Source organism: Lepidochelys kempii, chromosome 3, assembly GCF_965140265.1.
Source record: "Lepidochelys kempii isolate rLepKem1 chromosome 3, rLepKem1.hap2, whole genome shotgun sequence".
Classification (NCBI taxonomy): domain Eukaryota; kingdom Metazoa; phylum Chordata; order Testudines; family Cheloniidae; genus Lepidochelys; species Lepidochelys kempii.
Window position 1 is genome coordinate 132,266,943 of NC_133258.1, and position 17,307 is coordinate 132,284,249.

At 40.2% G+C, this 17,307-nt stretch overlaps 1 protein-coding gene across 13 annotated transcripts in view; it reads right to left on the reverse strand.

Moving 5' to 3' along the window:
* The window catches only part of SIPA1L2 (signal induced proliferation associated 1 like 2), a 238,396-nt gene that overhangs the window by 88,468 nt on the left and 132,621 nt on the right, over nucleotides 1-17,307 (reverse strand). For 10 of the 13 annotated variants that reach the window (XM_073338090.1, XM_073338089.1, XM_073338092.1 and 7 more), the window contains 3 exons: nucleotides 15,041-15,215; nucleotides 5,452-5,555; nucleotides 2,211-2,288 (listed from right to left, as the gene is read on the reverse strand). In XM_073338090.1, the coding sequence (XP_073194191.1) occupies nucleotides 2,211-2,288; nucleotides 5,452-5,555; nucleotides 15,041-15,215 (357 nt within the window). The remainder of the gene's footprint in view (nucleotides 1-2,210; nucleotides 2,289-5,451; nucleotides 5,556-15,040; nucleotides 15,216-17,307) is intronic. The other 3 variants (XM_073338096.1, XM_073338095.1, XM_073338094.1) reach the window with 1 other exon arrangement.

The window sequence follows — 17,307 nt, forward strand, 5'->3', positions numbered from 1 at the left end:
CTCAGAAATAACTTAATTTTATTGGTGAACAGTGCATTTAGATTGACACAGTAAAGCATAAGTTCACAGTTAGAGGTTATCACTGCCTTACAGCTTGAAACCTACATAGCAGCTGAATTTGTGTCAGACCTCCCAATTAATAGATATAGCAAGGATATCAATTCATTAGTGTACATATTATTAGTGATCTGTTGGTTCTAGCCAATTATTCTTCCTTGTTAAGTTAGAGTTCATGTCTATTTCTATACCTGTCCACAGGGGTATTTAAATTGAAGTTGAGGAAGCAAAACTTATGTAAGACTGAATTTAGTATATTTTGTCTCCACACATTTTTTTGCTTTTTAAATGTGATAAAATGCCTTTTGGGAGGTGCTGTTTAAACTGCCAATAATCATAGGATACATAAGCAAGAATGGGACACACATCTGCTGAGAGACAAATCTATGAAGTTTTTGAAACCTAGAACCACTGTATTAGCATCAGAGTCCTTTACAGTGAAACGGGTTCTTAAGTTCTATCAATAAACTGATAGACATTTTTAGATACTTAAGCCTTTAGAAAGCTTAAAAATATTAACATGAATTTAAAAGGTGGTCAGCATTCTTAAAACCTTACCAAGTTTGTTGAGATCTGAGTGACTTCCTTGAAATTTTTAAATAAAACCAATATAACTCTACCATTATAAATGGCTACCATGCACAAGTGATCAGTGAAGTTCAACACAAGGTGAGTGAAGGCAAAACACAGTGATGTATCTGCATACAGGGAATCAGAATGCAAAGAACTTGAAAGGGGAGAGAAGGAAATTGGGCGTGAACTGAAACATGGAGCGAAGAGCTTTAGTAGGATCAGCAAACAGGAAAAGGAGTAATTATTGAATGGAGAAAAAGAAGGGGATAACACTTCCCTAGAAAGCATAAGTAAGGATAGTGGGCTGAAAATGAGAGAGGAATTGAAGGAAACCAGGCTAAGTTAAAATGTTTGTCCCATGCCCTTTTCCAGTTTGTCCCTTTTAACCTATTCTCTTTCCAACTTTCACCTCCTAGCCATTTTTGAGCCTCAGTTTCCTCTTCCTCTCCCATTTCCAGGTCTGCTCAGTTTATTCAATCTGCCTTTCTAACATATTATGAAGATTCTCATGCCAAATGCTGGAGCACACTGCGGATTATCAGTAGGGTACACAGGCCACGCAGGGTTACTTACAGAAAGAAGACACCAGACACTCTCTGAGATCACTCTAGTATCAGGCTAAATTGTTATGGTAAAATGTGAAAATGAACTTAATACAATATGATGGGCAGTCAACAGGAAACCAGTGAAGAAGTTTTATAGAAGACTTGAGACACATAAAAGGGAGTCCAGTAAGGAGAATATGTTAGAAAAGCAGAAGCTGTTAGATTAAAAAGTAGTTACACAAAGATATTAGTTACTGTATTGAATATGTTATCTTAACCATAATACTTAACTCTAATTTTCTGATGTATACATAAATCTGGAGGGAAAATATGGGCTATCATGTTAAAATGTAGCACACCTACTGGCTATGTAGAGCCATACATAACCTACCCATTTCTGGGGAATTTCAACCACCTGTTGCAACTGAGAACCAAGATGTTTTTGTGATAGAGTGAAAAATATTCTTCATTCAATTCAATCATGAAAAGTGAAGAGATATCACAAATAAAGAAACCTTCCAACTTATTTTAGTACATTTCTAAAATAAGTAAAGGGGCTTCAAAAAAGCTTGAATTTCAGTATGTGTTACTGTTCAATACAATAAAAACAAATGCCAAACAACATTTCAATCAGACCTGGTTAAACTGAGTTAGGTACATCCATGTGTCTGGTTCTCTCAAAAAGTTTAGCAGTAACTAATTTTATGTAGCAATAAAATGACTTGTTAATCTGACTTCTAGCTTCCATTAATCCAGATAAAAATGAATGTTATGAATTGATTTGGATTAATCAGGTCTGACTATGTACAGAAGCAGACTCAAAATGTGAGGAGAAACTTGCAAGGGAATGAACTGGAAAGGTACTTTATAAGGGGAAAGTTTAAAGGAGAAAGCCTTGAACTATGATTTGAAGGAGAGGCTAATAATAGGAAAAGGAACTGGGGCCACACCATGGCTGGTCGTCCTCTCTGTCCTAGGGAAGGAGCAGCTGAATTGAGGGTCCCCAGCCTATGTTGCAGCCAAAGTGAAAATTACCTTGCTCTTTGGATCTCCTGCTGGCTCTAAAACTAGAGGGATGTCCTGATCAGTGACCAAGCAGGGCGTAGTTAAGTCCTGGAAGAAGCAACAGACAATTCTGGTGTGGCCTATTTTTGGCTCACCGGTATTTGGAAAGTAACAAAAGCTCAGAGCTTGCTCATAAGAGGTCTTGTTTCTAAATGTTGAAGAATGACTTGACACCTTGGCAAGTGACTATAGAAAGTGGGATATGATATTGAGAGGGTAGAGTCATTTCAGTGCCAGGATACACTCCTTATGATGGCACAATAAGTTATTGATTTGGGGTCCTCGGTTGCCTTCAGTATCTATAAAGGAAAGTTGCCGTGCTCTCTAGACTCCCCCCTACTTGGGTACATGGATACAGCGAGCCAAGTCCTGCTGAGAAAGCAGTGTTTATAGATCACAGGGCTTATAAGCCTCTGTCCTGGGGGCATGAGCAACTGCACCTGTAGTCTTGAGCCTTCCAGGCTTATTTTTCTAATCAGATTTCTTCCTAACTTGTGAGAGACACCACTGTAGATACATTGCACATTTCAATACATATTTTGGTAACTAAACAGCAATAGTGATAAATTAAACATTTATTAATGATCCCTTTTACACATTAAGGCTGGCTAAATGCTTGGTATTTTAGTGTGCTATCACACCTAAGGAAGGTGTCCAAGCTGTGCAAACATTGCTGGGTTCCAGCATCTAAAAAAAAATAATGTGATGGGTCTTCAGGTATGCATACTGTTGGAACTTGTGAAACTGCCATATTATTTTGACCTCAAGAAAGCCATGGATCACAATACAATATTGCTGCTAAATACTGAGACTATCAGAAGTACAAAGACTGATGGGTGCTTGCTAAAACACTGTGCAAGGGAGTGTTCGTTGCTGGGGAAAATAATAGAATTAACACTGGAATATTTTGGAAGTAGATCCACAACAGCCATCTATCTAGAAAAGGAAGAGACAGAAGGGAATGTCAGGGAAAAGGATGAAGAGAAGGCAAAAGTAGAAATGATAGGATAGCAGCAGGGGTGGCTGAACAACGCAGCAGTGGAGCTGACAAACAGCAAACAACCATGAAAATTACTGGATCAAGGTAAAAGGGTTCCCTATGCTCACAATTGAGGGCAGCTCAAGACAGACAATGACCAAAATAATAATAATAAAATAAACTTCAAGTAAGGCCATATTTACTGTCAGCACCTGTGATCAGCAATGAAAATATTCATTTTAAAAATCAAGCTCATTCAGCATATTATATCTTATTGCACTGCAACCATTCCTATTCATATAAGTCTTTAAGCCATTCACATAAAGATCAATATTCAGAAATATTCTACTATTCCAACATATTTTGCATCTGTGTTTAACTAAGGAGAAAGAGGTCTTTGCAGACAAATATACAAAATTAGCTGATAACCTGAACCTTGGCAATATATCTTTGAAACACTATCTTTCATACAAATTCATCACTTTGATCTCCAGTTTGTTTTAAATATATACAGTATCTCAAGAAAATTTAATGTGATTTTTAAATTAAGCATAAAGCCATGTATATTTGCAAATATGGTAAAATTTAATATAAAAGAGTTTAATCTGACAGTGAACCAAGTAAGACTGGCCTCTGGGCAAAGTGACTCTTATGCAATGTATTCACTAAACGACTACATCACAATAAGAGATGGGCCAAAATTGTCAAGAGGACTGTGGGTGTTGCCAAACACTGGAGATAGTAAGTCAAAACAACAGATTATCTGTTAGCACTGAATTATGAGATCTCTCAACTATTTCGCCATCTGAAAGCAGTGTAGATTTTGAGATTGGCTGATTCTATGATCTAAGATTGGTCTAGAAATTGGTGCTACTATAATGGTAGGAAATATTTTTCCATATTATGAAGACTTTCCACCTATTTTCAAGTTTCCAGATCAGACCTAAAGCAGAGGCGGGCAAGGAGTGGAAGAAACAGATATGAGAGACTATAACTTTGGAAAATTGTTCTAACAATTCATTATCTTTGCCAAGTTTAACATCAGCAGAGAGGACTGACTACTGAAATTTAATAAACAAAATGTGTCCCATTTCAGTTTTCACAGTTAATTCTGCGACAAGAATTTGTACTTTGTAAGTTTCGTCTATTGGTTGATGCCTTGACACATCCCCCGTCCCTCCCACAAAAGCTGATGGCAGGGCAAAATGTGAAAGATGAAGATTCTATTAATATATGTAGCTAAAATAACAGTCTGTGATCTAAGAAATAATCAGGAACCACGAAGTTTTCCAGTAATTTTTCTCCATTCCTCCAAAAGAGAAAAGGACAAAATCTTTGTAGCAGGGGAGACCCAAATCATCACTGGAAAAATGATTATATCTTGCATGGCAACTGAGAGGATATTGCAATTAAATACTTTTTGTTTTACTTCTATAAAGATAGACGTATGTAGAATATGTAAGAGAAGTTATATCTTCAACAGTAATCTGATCTGTGAATAGCTCTACTCTTTATTATTCTTAAGTGTTATTGTTTTGATATACTATACCAAATGTGCTTTTCAACTTATTCATAAAAAATATTTATTCTTAATGATTTCAGTATCTAGTACAGGCAAAGACAGACATAACCTTATTCAAGATTCCACACACTTTGGATGCTGTGTTGTTTTTTTAGCCATCCTTAATGCTCTAAGAGTTTCTGAGCTGTACTATGAACAATGAGCATTTTCAAGACATAAAATAAATTTGTTGAACAGCTTTCTGTCTCTACAAGCAGATGCCTTATAGGTTTTGGTGAGGCATTTATTGTTAAAATAGTACAGTAAGAGAAGGTTTGAAGACTGAAATGAAAAATAAAGATTACTTAGGATCATTTAAAAACCTTATTACATTATTACATATTTTAACCACATGATGGATTTTAGTCCAGTTTTAAGTTTTAGAAAAATGTTTCAATCTCCACAGTTGTCAATACTATTTAATACTGGCATGCAATAGAAGAGTCAGGATAAGTTCCTGAATCATGCAGATAAATTAAAATAACATCTCAGAGTATTTAATGCTTTAATAAGATTTGTGTAAACACGATTCCAAATGATGTTCACAATTTGCATAAACTATTAATATTTTTGTACAGCAGAAATATAATTTCAAGCAAAAACAAAAACTTTTTTCACCCCTAAATTTAACTACACATATTACTATAAAAATGTGAGTTAAGAAAACATACCTGTTGCCTATTACTGGGCATGTATGGCAGCATAGTTGATACATGAAACATTAATTCATAATCTTTATAGGTGGTATAGAGGGAATGAGATCCTGTTGAATCAGCTGAAAATAAATTTCATTATAAAAAGAGGGTCAGTAAAACAGAACTTTCACACTGCTTTTAAGACACCACTCGTTACATATTATGGCTAAAATTTCCTATTTAGATTCCTAATTGTAGGTTAAATGGATTTCAATGGTGCTATGACAGTTTTCACCACCTGAAGATCTGCCCCTAAATCCATATTAAGGCATAAATAGGGCTCGGAGGTCTTGCCAGAAGCTGTCCACATTGAGCTCCTTGCAAGATTGGGGTTTGAGTGATCTAATTTTGAAGACAGTGGCCACTGCAGGTTCTCCCTGTCTTTTGAAAAATCAAGCCACATATTTAGTTACCTAAATATGAAATTAGCTAACTTCCAGCAACAGTTTCAAAATGTATTCCTATTTTTTTGAAAACGTGGTCAAACATTTCATTTTTCAACACACAAACCATGGACCATGCAGTACTTTCCCCTAAATAATAACAACAATCATAGATTGTACTTACAAATACTTCACAATTTTAAATTTATAGAACAAACTCCTTAACTGGCACTTGGCTATGCCATATATTAATCTACAGAAAATATTGACAGCATTTTTCTATCTATCATACTTGACAAATGCTGCAATTGAGACTTTAAAAACAAAACAAAACTACATTCTATTTCATGATACATTATGAAAACTCACAATTATAAGTACCGTATATACTCGTTCATTTGCCCATTCATTTGTAAGCCGACCCCCCCTCCCCCAAGATGGATAAGTAAAAATAGTAAAAACTGTATGACTCTTTCATAAGCCAACCCTATATTTCAGCGGTTGGCAAACTTTGGCTCCCAGCCCACCAGGGTAAGCCGCTGGCGGGTCGGGACCTTTTGTTTACCTGGAGCATTCACAGGCATGGAGCCACTCAGCTCCCAGTGGCCGCGGTTTGCCTTTCCCAGCCAAGTGGCGCCACTTCCTGCAGCTCCCATTGGCTGGGAATGGCAAACCACAGCCACTGGGAGCTGAGGGGCTCTGTGCTTGCAGATGCCCCAAGTAAACAAAACATCCCAACCTGCCAGCAGCTTACCCTTACGGGCTGGGAGCCAAAGTTTGCCAACCCCTGCTATATTTTAAAAGCTGGCGTCACAAGAAACACTCAAAAGTTTTGCTAGAATTATTTCAATGTAATAACAAAAAACCTGTTATAATAACTGAATATGTATTCACTTTCAAAATTACAGTCAATATTTAAAATCAGTAAATGGATATCTAAAACAAGTAACTTAGAACAATATGAGACTTTAAAAAGTCTTAAAATCCTTCAAAGTCTGAATCAGTCTCTGATTCACCAAACAGTTAATTAAACTCTGCTTCAGTCACAGCTGCACCTGCATTGTCATCGTAAATGTCAGCAGCGTCATCTTCAGACTCAGATTCCCTCTCATCATCAGCCTCTGTTGTGTCATCATCAAATATGGCATCATCTTCTGACCCATCAAGTGCATTGCTGATACAGCATTTCCGAAATGATTTTTCTATCATTTCCGAGGGAATGGACACCCACGCACCCTTTATCCACTGGGCGGCCAAACTGATATAGGGCTTCATAAGATTCCCACCTTTTGTCAACTTCTCCATGCCTGAGCACATCCATTCAGACCACAATTTGTGTAGCCTCTCTTTAAAGGGTTTGTTCAGGCAGACATCAAGTGGTTGTAGAACTGAAGTTAAGCCTCCAGGTATTACAACCAAAGTAGTTTTCATATTTTTGGCCACATTTTTCACTTCATCTGTCTTGTGTGCCCTGAACATGTCCCAAATGAGCATAGCAGGTTTCTTGAAAAGCGCTCCTGGTCTCTTATTCCACATTTTTTCCAGCCATTCAATAGTCCCACTTTCATCCATCCATCCATCCTTTTTGTGTGCACGTACGATGATACCAGCAGGAAATTTCATATTTTTAGGCAAGGTTTTTCTTTTAAAAACAGGAGGGAGCTTTGATCCATTTGCCAAACACGCTAAAACCACCGTAAAATGGATTTTTTCCATGGCCAGTGGTTTTAATTAAAACTGTTTTCCGTTCTGTTGCTTGGGAGATCGAATGTCATCGGTGTCTCATTCATATTTCCTATTTGTGACAGTTCAAATGCATATTCCTTTTGATATTTTATAATAAACCCTTGGAAAGGTTCGATTCTTTTCTTCCAGATCTCTCAGCAGCTTTTGCGCTATCTTTGTTCGTTGATGAAGACAGAGACTATGACTGTTCATGAAGCGAGTACACCAACCCGCTGATGCGACAAACATTGATGGCTTTACTGACTTGTATTTGTTATCTTTTGACATTTGCATAGCATTCAGACAAATTCCAGTTCTAGTGACAATGTACCCATTTTGTCAACATTCAACAACCCAATTATTGAGATATTTCTCCAGCTCAGGAAATGAATCGTACCACACTGGACATTTTTTGTTTCTTGGCATATCTTTTAGTGTTGTTTTATTTTTTCACCATTCTCTTACTTGCTACAGATTGATACAGAATTCACGAACAGTGGCGTAATTATTGTTTGCTTCTGCATATTCAACAACTTTAAGTTTAAACACTGCGTGATAAGCAGACCTTTTTCTTTTGATTTCACCGTTCATTTTAAATACTAGTATGAAAATAGATTATTATTGTAGTCATAGATTTTGTAGGACTTTATATAGGAATGTCACCTGCTTTATCACTGTCAAATTATTATTGTTCTTTATTTTAAAGCAGCCCTGTAGATTGGCATGTCTGTGGGGATAACAGGCTATTTCAATTTTATTAGAGATTCCATTGATTCTGCACATTATATTTTCATATTGGCTCGAGACTTATGAGGTCCATTGGTAGAAATACATGAAGAGATCAAATTACACAGTAGTGGACTGACACCAGTGCTATAGTACTATCGTTCATTGTATTTTTCTGATTGGCTTGTAAGGCATAGCATTTTGTGAAATGCATGAGTCAAATGTCATGCAGATCTGCAGCATTGCTCTTTTAGTATTCCTTCCAAGCCAATCTAGTCCACTAACCAAAGCCTTTGCAACTTTAAAAGGCTGCAGTATTGACATCAATAAGTGGGTTGGCAAACTTTGGCTCCCGGCCTCCCATCTGTTCTGCAGGGTCTGGTGCCACTTTGAGTTGGTGTGTCCTGGTTGGCAGGAAGCTTGCTTCTGATGATGAGCTTGGAGAGTTGTTTGAAGGCCAAAAGAGGGGCTTGGGGAAAAGATTCCTTTCAGGATGTGGTCCCCCATCAAGTATAGGTTGTAATTGTTTGATACCACCCCATGTGGGTTCCAGGGTGGAATGGGAGGTGTCAAATAGGAGGTTGCTGTCAGTATTTTTTGTTTGTTTGTTTTTCTGTATTGAAGCAGGTTCTCTCAGGGAATTAGGATGGCCTGTTCCATAATGCAATCTATTTTGCTGGTGGAGTGTATTTGTTCAGTGAAAACTGTTTAAACCGTTTTAAGGTACGTATCCCAGACTCTCTCTTTGGAATATATTCCGTAGTATCTGAATGCCTGGCTGGTGGGTCACAGATTTCTTCATGCATCTGGGGTGGTTGCTGGATCTGTGGAGCTAAGTGTGGTGATCTATGGGTGTGACAGTCTACATCATTATATTCACCTCTTTTATAAGACTATGATAAATTTTGTACAAAAGCATGCTTTGGTGAGGTGACATTTGAAAACTCACAATGTGCTCATAATTGTCCTGGTAAAATGTGTGTATCAACATCGTATGTAAAGTTATAAGTTTCTATGTATAACATTGCTGTATCATTTTCCAGAAATAGAAAGGCTGGTCCAAACCCGTTCTTCAGAGACAAAGACACACTGGCACCGTTACAAGAGAATTGGACTTGACATATCCCACAGCCATCTTGTGCAGTTAGCCACCATAAGCTGGAAGTGAGGACACCATGTAGCAAGAAAGAATCTGGCCTTGGCTTGGCAGACAGAACAAAAACAATAGCTGCAGCGTTACTAACAAGGATAGATACAGTGAAATAACAGATTCATGAAAATGAAAGGGAGTGTGGATAGGTGACCTTGGTCTGGGCACCTGTGTCTTTAAATTTCTTGCTGAAGTTACTTTGCTGGAAAGTAGAATAATGAATTATTATTTGCTGTTTCTAGGGAAACTGTTAGCCTATTAGGGGCCATTATGCGTTACATGCTTTGTTTGAAGAAACCTATAAAGAGTTTAGTGAGAGCACACTTTGGAGAAGTTTAGATTTTTTTTTTTTTTTTATGAGCAAGCAGACACAGACATCAGACACAGACAGCAATCTTCCCAGCAGCTAGGAGGAAGGCTGGGCACCGGAGAACTGCTGCTGCCACTTGACACCACCTCTGACTCTGGGTAACTATATCTATTTGGGGTGATCTCATATTGGGGAGCCATCCTAGTAATCACAACTGTTCCCAAGGTTTGGGCAGTATTTGTTGTTGAATATAACGCTATTATGAATACAGATGAAATGGATGAGTTTGGCGATGCATTTGGGATGCATATCTGAGCATCCATTGTCTTGTAGATAATTGAGGTAGGCAGTGATTCCATCACAGTGAGGGATGTTGTGCATTGAGAGGTGATATCCACAGTAGCAAAGATGGTGTTCTGAGGGAGTTTGTTGATGTTGCATAGTTTCTGGAGGAAGTCGGTTGCATCTTGGAGGAAATTTCCCCCTTGTTCAGTGATTGGTTTGAGGATGGTTTTTTGGAGTTCTGATACTCCTTCAGTAAGAGTCCCTGGCCAAATATGATGGGTCTGCCTGGGTTCCCTTGTCTGTGTATCTTGGGAAGCATATAGAAGGTCCTTGCAGTGGGTATGTGGGGGATGAGGAAGTAGAGTTGCTCTTGGAGTTGTTTAGGGAAGAATTTAAGGTTATCCTTAAATTTCTCTGTGAATTGTGGTGTAAAGTCTTTATTCAGTTCTTTATAATAGGTCGTGTCAGAGATATGTCGGTTGGCTTCATTGATGTAGCCATCAGAGTCAAGGACTACGATGGCACCCAATTTGTTTGACAGCTATTTGGTGGTTGAATTTCAGGGATCGTACAACTGTCCTTTCAGCAGTGGAGAGATTGTGGTGGATGCATTATTTGTTAAGGATTTCACTGTCAATTTTTTTTCCTGAGGCAATAAATGTAATGCAGGGGTGAAAGTAATATTAATCTCTTACCAGTACGGGGGCTGGCTCCGGGCCCCAGAAAGGGGTGGGGCTTTGGATGGAAGGGGCGGAGATGGAGGTCAGCATCCCCCACCAGCCCATCTGCACTGCCTGGCCCGCACCGCCAAGGGCTCCGGAGGCAATTTAAAAGGGCCTGGGGCTCTGGCTGCTGCTGGTAGGGGTGGCAGTGGCTGGGAGCCCCAGGATCTTTTAAATTGCCAGCCCTGGGGCAGCTGCCCCTTTTGCACCCCCACATTCGTGGCCCTGTCGGTAGGGCCCCTACCGGCAGGTCTTCTGCTGGAGAGTGGGCTGGGGGTGGGAGGCAAAAGGGGTAGTGATGTTAAAGTGACGGCAGCACTTTAACATCTGCTGCATGCTGGACGGTACCGGCTTCTTACCCGTATGCTGTACTAGCCCATACCGGCCGATTTTCACCCCTGATGTAATGATCAAATATGCGGTTTTGTTCACTGGTGGGTGACCAGTCGGATGATTCTTTTTGCTTATGACTGTCAGTAGAAATATGGTAGTTGTGGGTGGTGGTGGTCTTTCTTGTGAAATAATTCTTTGACGCAGAGTCAGCAAAAGAATTCTTCTACTTCTTCACATTAGTATGGTATCAGGTTCTGTGGTAGGGCAAAACTTCAGTCCAGATGGAGAAACCAAATAAAAGGAGGCAGCCCAGCTCAGTCGGGCAGGCGACAGAGGAGGAAAGACGTACACTGCCAGCTCCTGGCAGTAGAGCCAGAACACCTGGACTACGCTCCAGGTGACTCACTGATGGCAAAGACTGCCAGGGAAGCCAAGCCACTGCCTGCTGAGGAGGCTGCTACCTGCTCTGTGTCTCAGCCCAGAGGGAAGTAAGGTCTATAGACTGCTTGTTTGTTCTGCCTCACCCAGGGGCCATAGACCGATTGACGTTTTGCCCAGCCCAGGGGCTAATTCACCAAGTGCCACTGCTGCCCCAGCCAGGAGACTGCAGAACTCTAGACTGTTTGCCCTACCCAGTGGCTGCAGCCTGCTTGCTGCTATTCCCCAAGTACTACTGCTTGCCCCAGCCAGGAAGTGGCAGGGTTCTAGACTGTTTGTTTGCTCTGCCCAGGGGCTGCAGTCTGACTGCTGCTAAGTACTATTGCCTGCCCCAGCCAGGAGGCTGCAGGGCTTCAGGCAGTTTGTTGCGTCTGCCCTGAGACCACAGACTAGTTATTTACGTGACCCCGTCAGGGGCCGAGACCAACTTGGCAGAAATCAGCCACTTAACAGGGAAACCACAGGGTGATGGGGTGTACCAACCCCGCACTAGGCCAATAGAGGCACCCGAGCTCGACATGCAAGGCTCCCATCACAGAGAGAGGAGAAAAAACAGAAAAGCGTCTTCATCCAAACAATGGCAGCAACAAAAGCAAGACCCCCAGTTCCCTTCAGTGAGATATGAACTTCAACACTAGAGCAATTTCTTCCACCTTCACTTCCTTTTAAGGAATATAAGGAAATAAAATGTAAAAAGCTTTGTTACTGACACTTTAAGGTTACATAATTAAAAGTAATGAAAAATTCAAGATGTGAAAAAGAAAGTTCCAAGAACAATGTTAATGTGACTCTGTTGCACATAGTATTTTCAGTATTGTTTTTCTGTGTAAGCATGTAGCCTATGATATTACTATTTATGTTATAAAACACATCATGAAACATACAGGGTATGCAATGTGGCAGAATTAGAAATGTTGCCTTAATTTTTTCCATTTTCTGGTTTTGATATTTCAAATTGTACGATCTTTATGTTGCATTGATGTATATTTTTGCATTTAATATATGCTGCAGATCTGCATGGAATGGTCCAGATACATCCAGTTACACTCATCAGAATAATGTGTATGATAAAAACCGGTAGACAGTGAAAACTGTGAAACAGATAGATTGAAGGATAAATAATCCTCTAGTGAAAAGGTCACATTAATTCATAAACTTCTCAGGAATGGAAGAAAGGAATCAGTTTAATTAGTTACAGCACTATAAAAATGAAAATGTAAAACATCAACAGCAAATATTATGGTACCATTATGCCTGGTACAGGAAGTACAGTAACTCCTCACTTAAAAAGAAAAGGAGTACTTGTGGCACCTTAGAGACTAACAAATTTATTTGAGCACGAAATACAGCTCACGAAAGCTTATGCTCAAATAAATTTGTTAGTCTCTAAGGTGCCACAAATACTCCTTTTCTTTTTGCGAATACAGACTAACACGGCTGCTACTCTGAAACTCCTCACTTAAAGTTGTCCCGGTTAACATTGTTTCGTTGTTACGTTGCTGATCAATTAGGGAACATACTCTTTTAAAGTGGAGCAATGCTCCCTTATAACGTTGTTTGGCAGCTGCCTGCTTTGTCTGGTGCTTGCAGGAAGAGCAACCCTAATAGACAAAAAGGCAGACCATCATAGAGCATTTTAAACTCTCAGTCTGTAGAATATGGAAAGATTAGTTTATTCTAACTGTAAGCTTGGCACTCCTGTGACATTCACTATGGTTTTCAGCAAAAAAGAATTATATGATTACACAAATAGACAACGGTCTACTGAAGCCAGAATTATATATTCACCATAAAACCAGAGACAACTTTTGTCAGTCATCTTGATTTCACTCCCTTTCAGACAGCAACATAACATATGATAGCATATTTTCTGCACTATCGTCTTCAACAACATACAGCAGTTAGTAGCATACCTGAATTATGTTACTAAACTCCGCGGGGCAAAATGTATCAGCTGTTTGCTTTCACAGCAAATCATGGTAAGTGTGCGCTGAGAAAATTGCAGGCACTAAATTTGATGACATCGTATCAGCATATATTTTGATATGTAGACTGTGCCTGATGATTTTCAGTCACACTCTCCTTGTGGAACATCCAAAAGATCGTTTGGTCATTTTTTCCCTAATGTGTGTACTGATCCCAGAAAATTTAAGCCAGATCTAAGTATTGTTAACAGGTATATATATTATGTTATATGTTATGTTGTATGTATATGTTGTATGTTAACGTCAAACGAGAGAAATGGATATTTTTCACTGAAACAGAATGTACTAAACATGCCATTATCAAGAACAGATTTGTATTAACATTATCCTGGCAAATCCCAAAGGAATGTGGCGTCCTTGCAAATCTAGCAGTAACAATAGTATTATTTCAAAAAAGATACACTATGCTAATGAAAAATGCTCCAGTTATGTCATCTATAGTATATTGGTAAATTCCAATATCTGTTTGCAGGCCATGCCAACTTCAACAGTCAGGTTGGCTGAAAGTTAACACTTGGTAGATTATAGCAGAAATAAGTAAACCCAAGCAGTATGAAGCATTAAATAAACGTAAGCAGTAGAGAGATCTACTCTGCATTTCACCAAATCACGTGAATCTCATGTTAAAATGATATCAAAACCAGTTCAAACAAAAAGAGATGAGTTCTGTTGACCATACCCATCTTGACTAACTCAAATTGAGGTGTTCATAGTTATAAATTGATTGCACGGAGCCAGCCAGAACGTGTTAACAGCAATGCGCCAACAATGTGAGCTTCAGCAGAGTGAACTGTCATGTCCATTGTACACAGACTAGGTTGATATCCATATTTCAGATATATCAACAGCAACAAAAGAAACTCATCAGAAACTAAATATATGCAATAAATTTCTAATCCTTTTGCACTGTTGACCTATAGCGATCTATAAAGAATGAAACTTAAGAGCTAGAAACAAATCTCAAACCACAGAAACACCATAGAAATCAGGTATGTGTTTGGATGTTACATGAAGAACAGCAAAATGTTTGCCTTGTTGATAATACTGGGTTTTTCTTCAAGTATGAACATTAATTCACAAAATCCTACATCAAATGAGGAAAACTGTCCCTTTTCCATCACTTCATCTTCAACAATATATAAACTTTCACTTTTCCTTTTCAGACTAAGAACCAAGATGGTAAAATGTGAGTCAATGATATTAACATAGTTCTTTTTTCATAGTTGCAAACATAACATAACATAGGTATAAATTTAGTCACAAAGATACTATGACAAAGCAAGAGAAGATTGAAGCACCAAAGGTTTCTCTAATTGTGTCACAGTAAGGAGTGTTAACCTTTCAAATTTAAGGTATGCTGTATATAGCATCTATGGGAATTTAAATTATAATATATTCTTGCTAGTTAACTCCCAAGACCAGGTGTATAGAACAAGAGCCAGAATTTTAAAAGGTGCTTACCTTTGGAGAATTATAGACTTCTCCCACATGTTAGAATTACAACTTACTTTTATTGTCTAGCTGAGCTCTGTATTTACTAAACCCTTTTAGCCGTACTCTCTGGCCCAGAAGATCCAGGAACTCTTCAAAAGCAGGCCCTGCTGTCTCATTGTTATACATCTCTTCCTCTGTGCTTTGACCCGCTTTGCAATAAAGGACCCCAATCTTGTGCTGAAAACTCAGCTGAAATAAGAAAAGTAAAATTACAAATGGCAAAACATGGTAAGCAGTAAAACTAAAACAAAAACAAAAAAATTAACTATTAAAACTACTATTTTATTTCTGCAACAGCAGGAAAGGATTATTTAATAAATACGATCAAATAAATTATTTGAGAAAGTGAGGAAAATTTCTGATGCCAAAGATAACAAAGAAAACTATATTCAGCAAAGTCGACAGTCAGCATTCAAGCACAGATAGAACACGTTGATAAATCCTTGACTTTTGACTTCACTATCTATTATATATAGAAGTGTCCAGTATTGCATGCTCTACAATTTTATATCTTTAATTGGTACTGGCTGCACAACTGTCTTCTTTCACAGTCTGGGAACACAGCGAGGAATCTATTTTTAGAGCCTTGCAAATGCACAGATATCTGCTTTGTATCCGTAGACTATTTTTGAGGATTGCAGCGTGGATGTGGATACAAATTTGGTATCCGCTCAGGGCTCTGCAGCCCACACTCACCCAAACAGAGTGGCTGTCACCCAGCCTGCAGGCTCCAATTCGGCTCTCTGAATCAGGCAGCAGCATTCTGGGAGTTGGGCATTCTACGAATTTTAGTCTCCACCTTGCTCGGAGGGAGGAGGTAAACTACAACTCCCAGAAGGGAGTGAGCCATGCGCCATTTTGAAGGTGGGGTAGTTCTTTAAACGAGCAAGCAGTAATGGCTACATGTATTAGAGCAGCCATAACTGCATAAGGGTGGAGGGCTGCATAGAAGGACCCAGAATTGTAGCCTCCCTGCCCAGAGCGGGGAAGGTGGTATGGCAGGGGTGGAGCAGGTGGCAGAACAGGATGTCTCTGGGGAAAAGTGGGGTTGGGGGCTTGACACAGCCCTGTGTCCCTGCTGCGCAGTGACCTGTGGATAGGGTTGCCAACTCTCTAATCACGCAAACACCCTTGCCCTGCCCTACTGCCCCACCCCTTCACCGAGGCCCCGCCCCGCTCACTTCATCCCCCTCTCTCCATCGCTCAATCTCCCCCACCCTCACTCACTCACTTTCACTGGGCTGGAGCAGGGGGTGAGGGTGCGGGCTCTGAGCTGGGGCCGAGGGGTTCAAAGTGTGGAAGAGGGCTCCAGGCTGAGCCTGGGGCTTCGGGTGCAAGAGGGAGTGCGGGGTACAGGCTATGGGAGGGAGTTTGAGTGAGGGAGGGGGCTCAGGACTGGGGAAGGGAATTGGGGTGCAGAAGTGGGTTGGGCTGCTGGCACCGGGAGGGAGGCTCGGGGCTGGGGGTTTGGGGTGCGGGCTCCGACTGGGCAGTGCTTACCTCAGGTGGCTCCCGGTCAGTGGCACAGCAGGGCTAAGGCAAGCTCCTTGCCTGCCCTGGCCCAGCGCTATTCCCAGAAGCGGCCAGCACATCCCTGCTGCCCCAGGGGGCTCTGTGCGCTGCCCATGCCTGCAGGTACCGCACCCGCAGCTCCCATTGGCCGCAGTTTCTGGCCAATGGGAGCTGTGGAATTGGCACTCAGGGCAGGGGCAGCGCGTGGAGATTCCCTGGCCCCCCTCCCAGCGGCCACAAAGACGTGCCTGCTGCTTCCGGGAACGGCGTGGAGTCAGGCCAGGTAAGGAGCCTGCCTTAGCCCTGCTGTGCCGCTGGACTTTTAGTGGCCTAAAATCTCCCACTTTGGCTTCTGTAGCCTCTGGGAGATAGAGCCCAATTCCGGGAATCTCCTGGCAAAACCAGGAGGGTTGGCAACCCTACCATGGAGCTGTTTAGAGCCCTGCAAATCTGCAGATATCCACAGACAATTTTTGCGGCTCAGATGCAGATACACCTTTTTGTATCCATGCAGGGCTTTATCTATTTTCAAATGCTTTTAAACTTCAGCTAGTTGGTCCCCTGTATGTCAAGTGCTTCTCCATTCCACCTTTCTAATTATATGAGAACAGCCATTTAAAAGACATGCTTCAAATGAGTACTGTAAATAGGTTTTCACAAGATTAATTTTTATATGCATCAATAAATTCTTTTCCTCACATGTGTCTTTTGCAAAAAAGTAATTTTCTATTTTCTGACCATCTTCACATGGAGAAATACAGCACAGTGT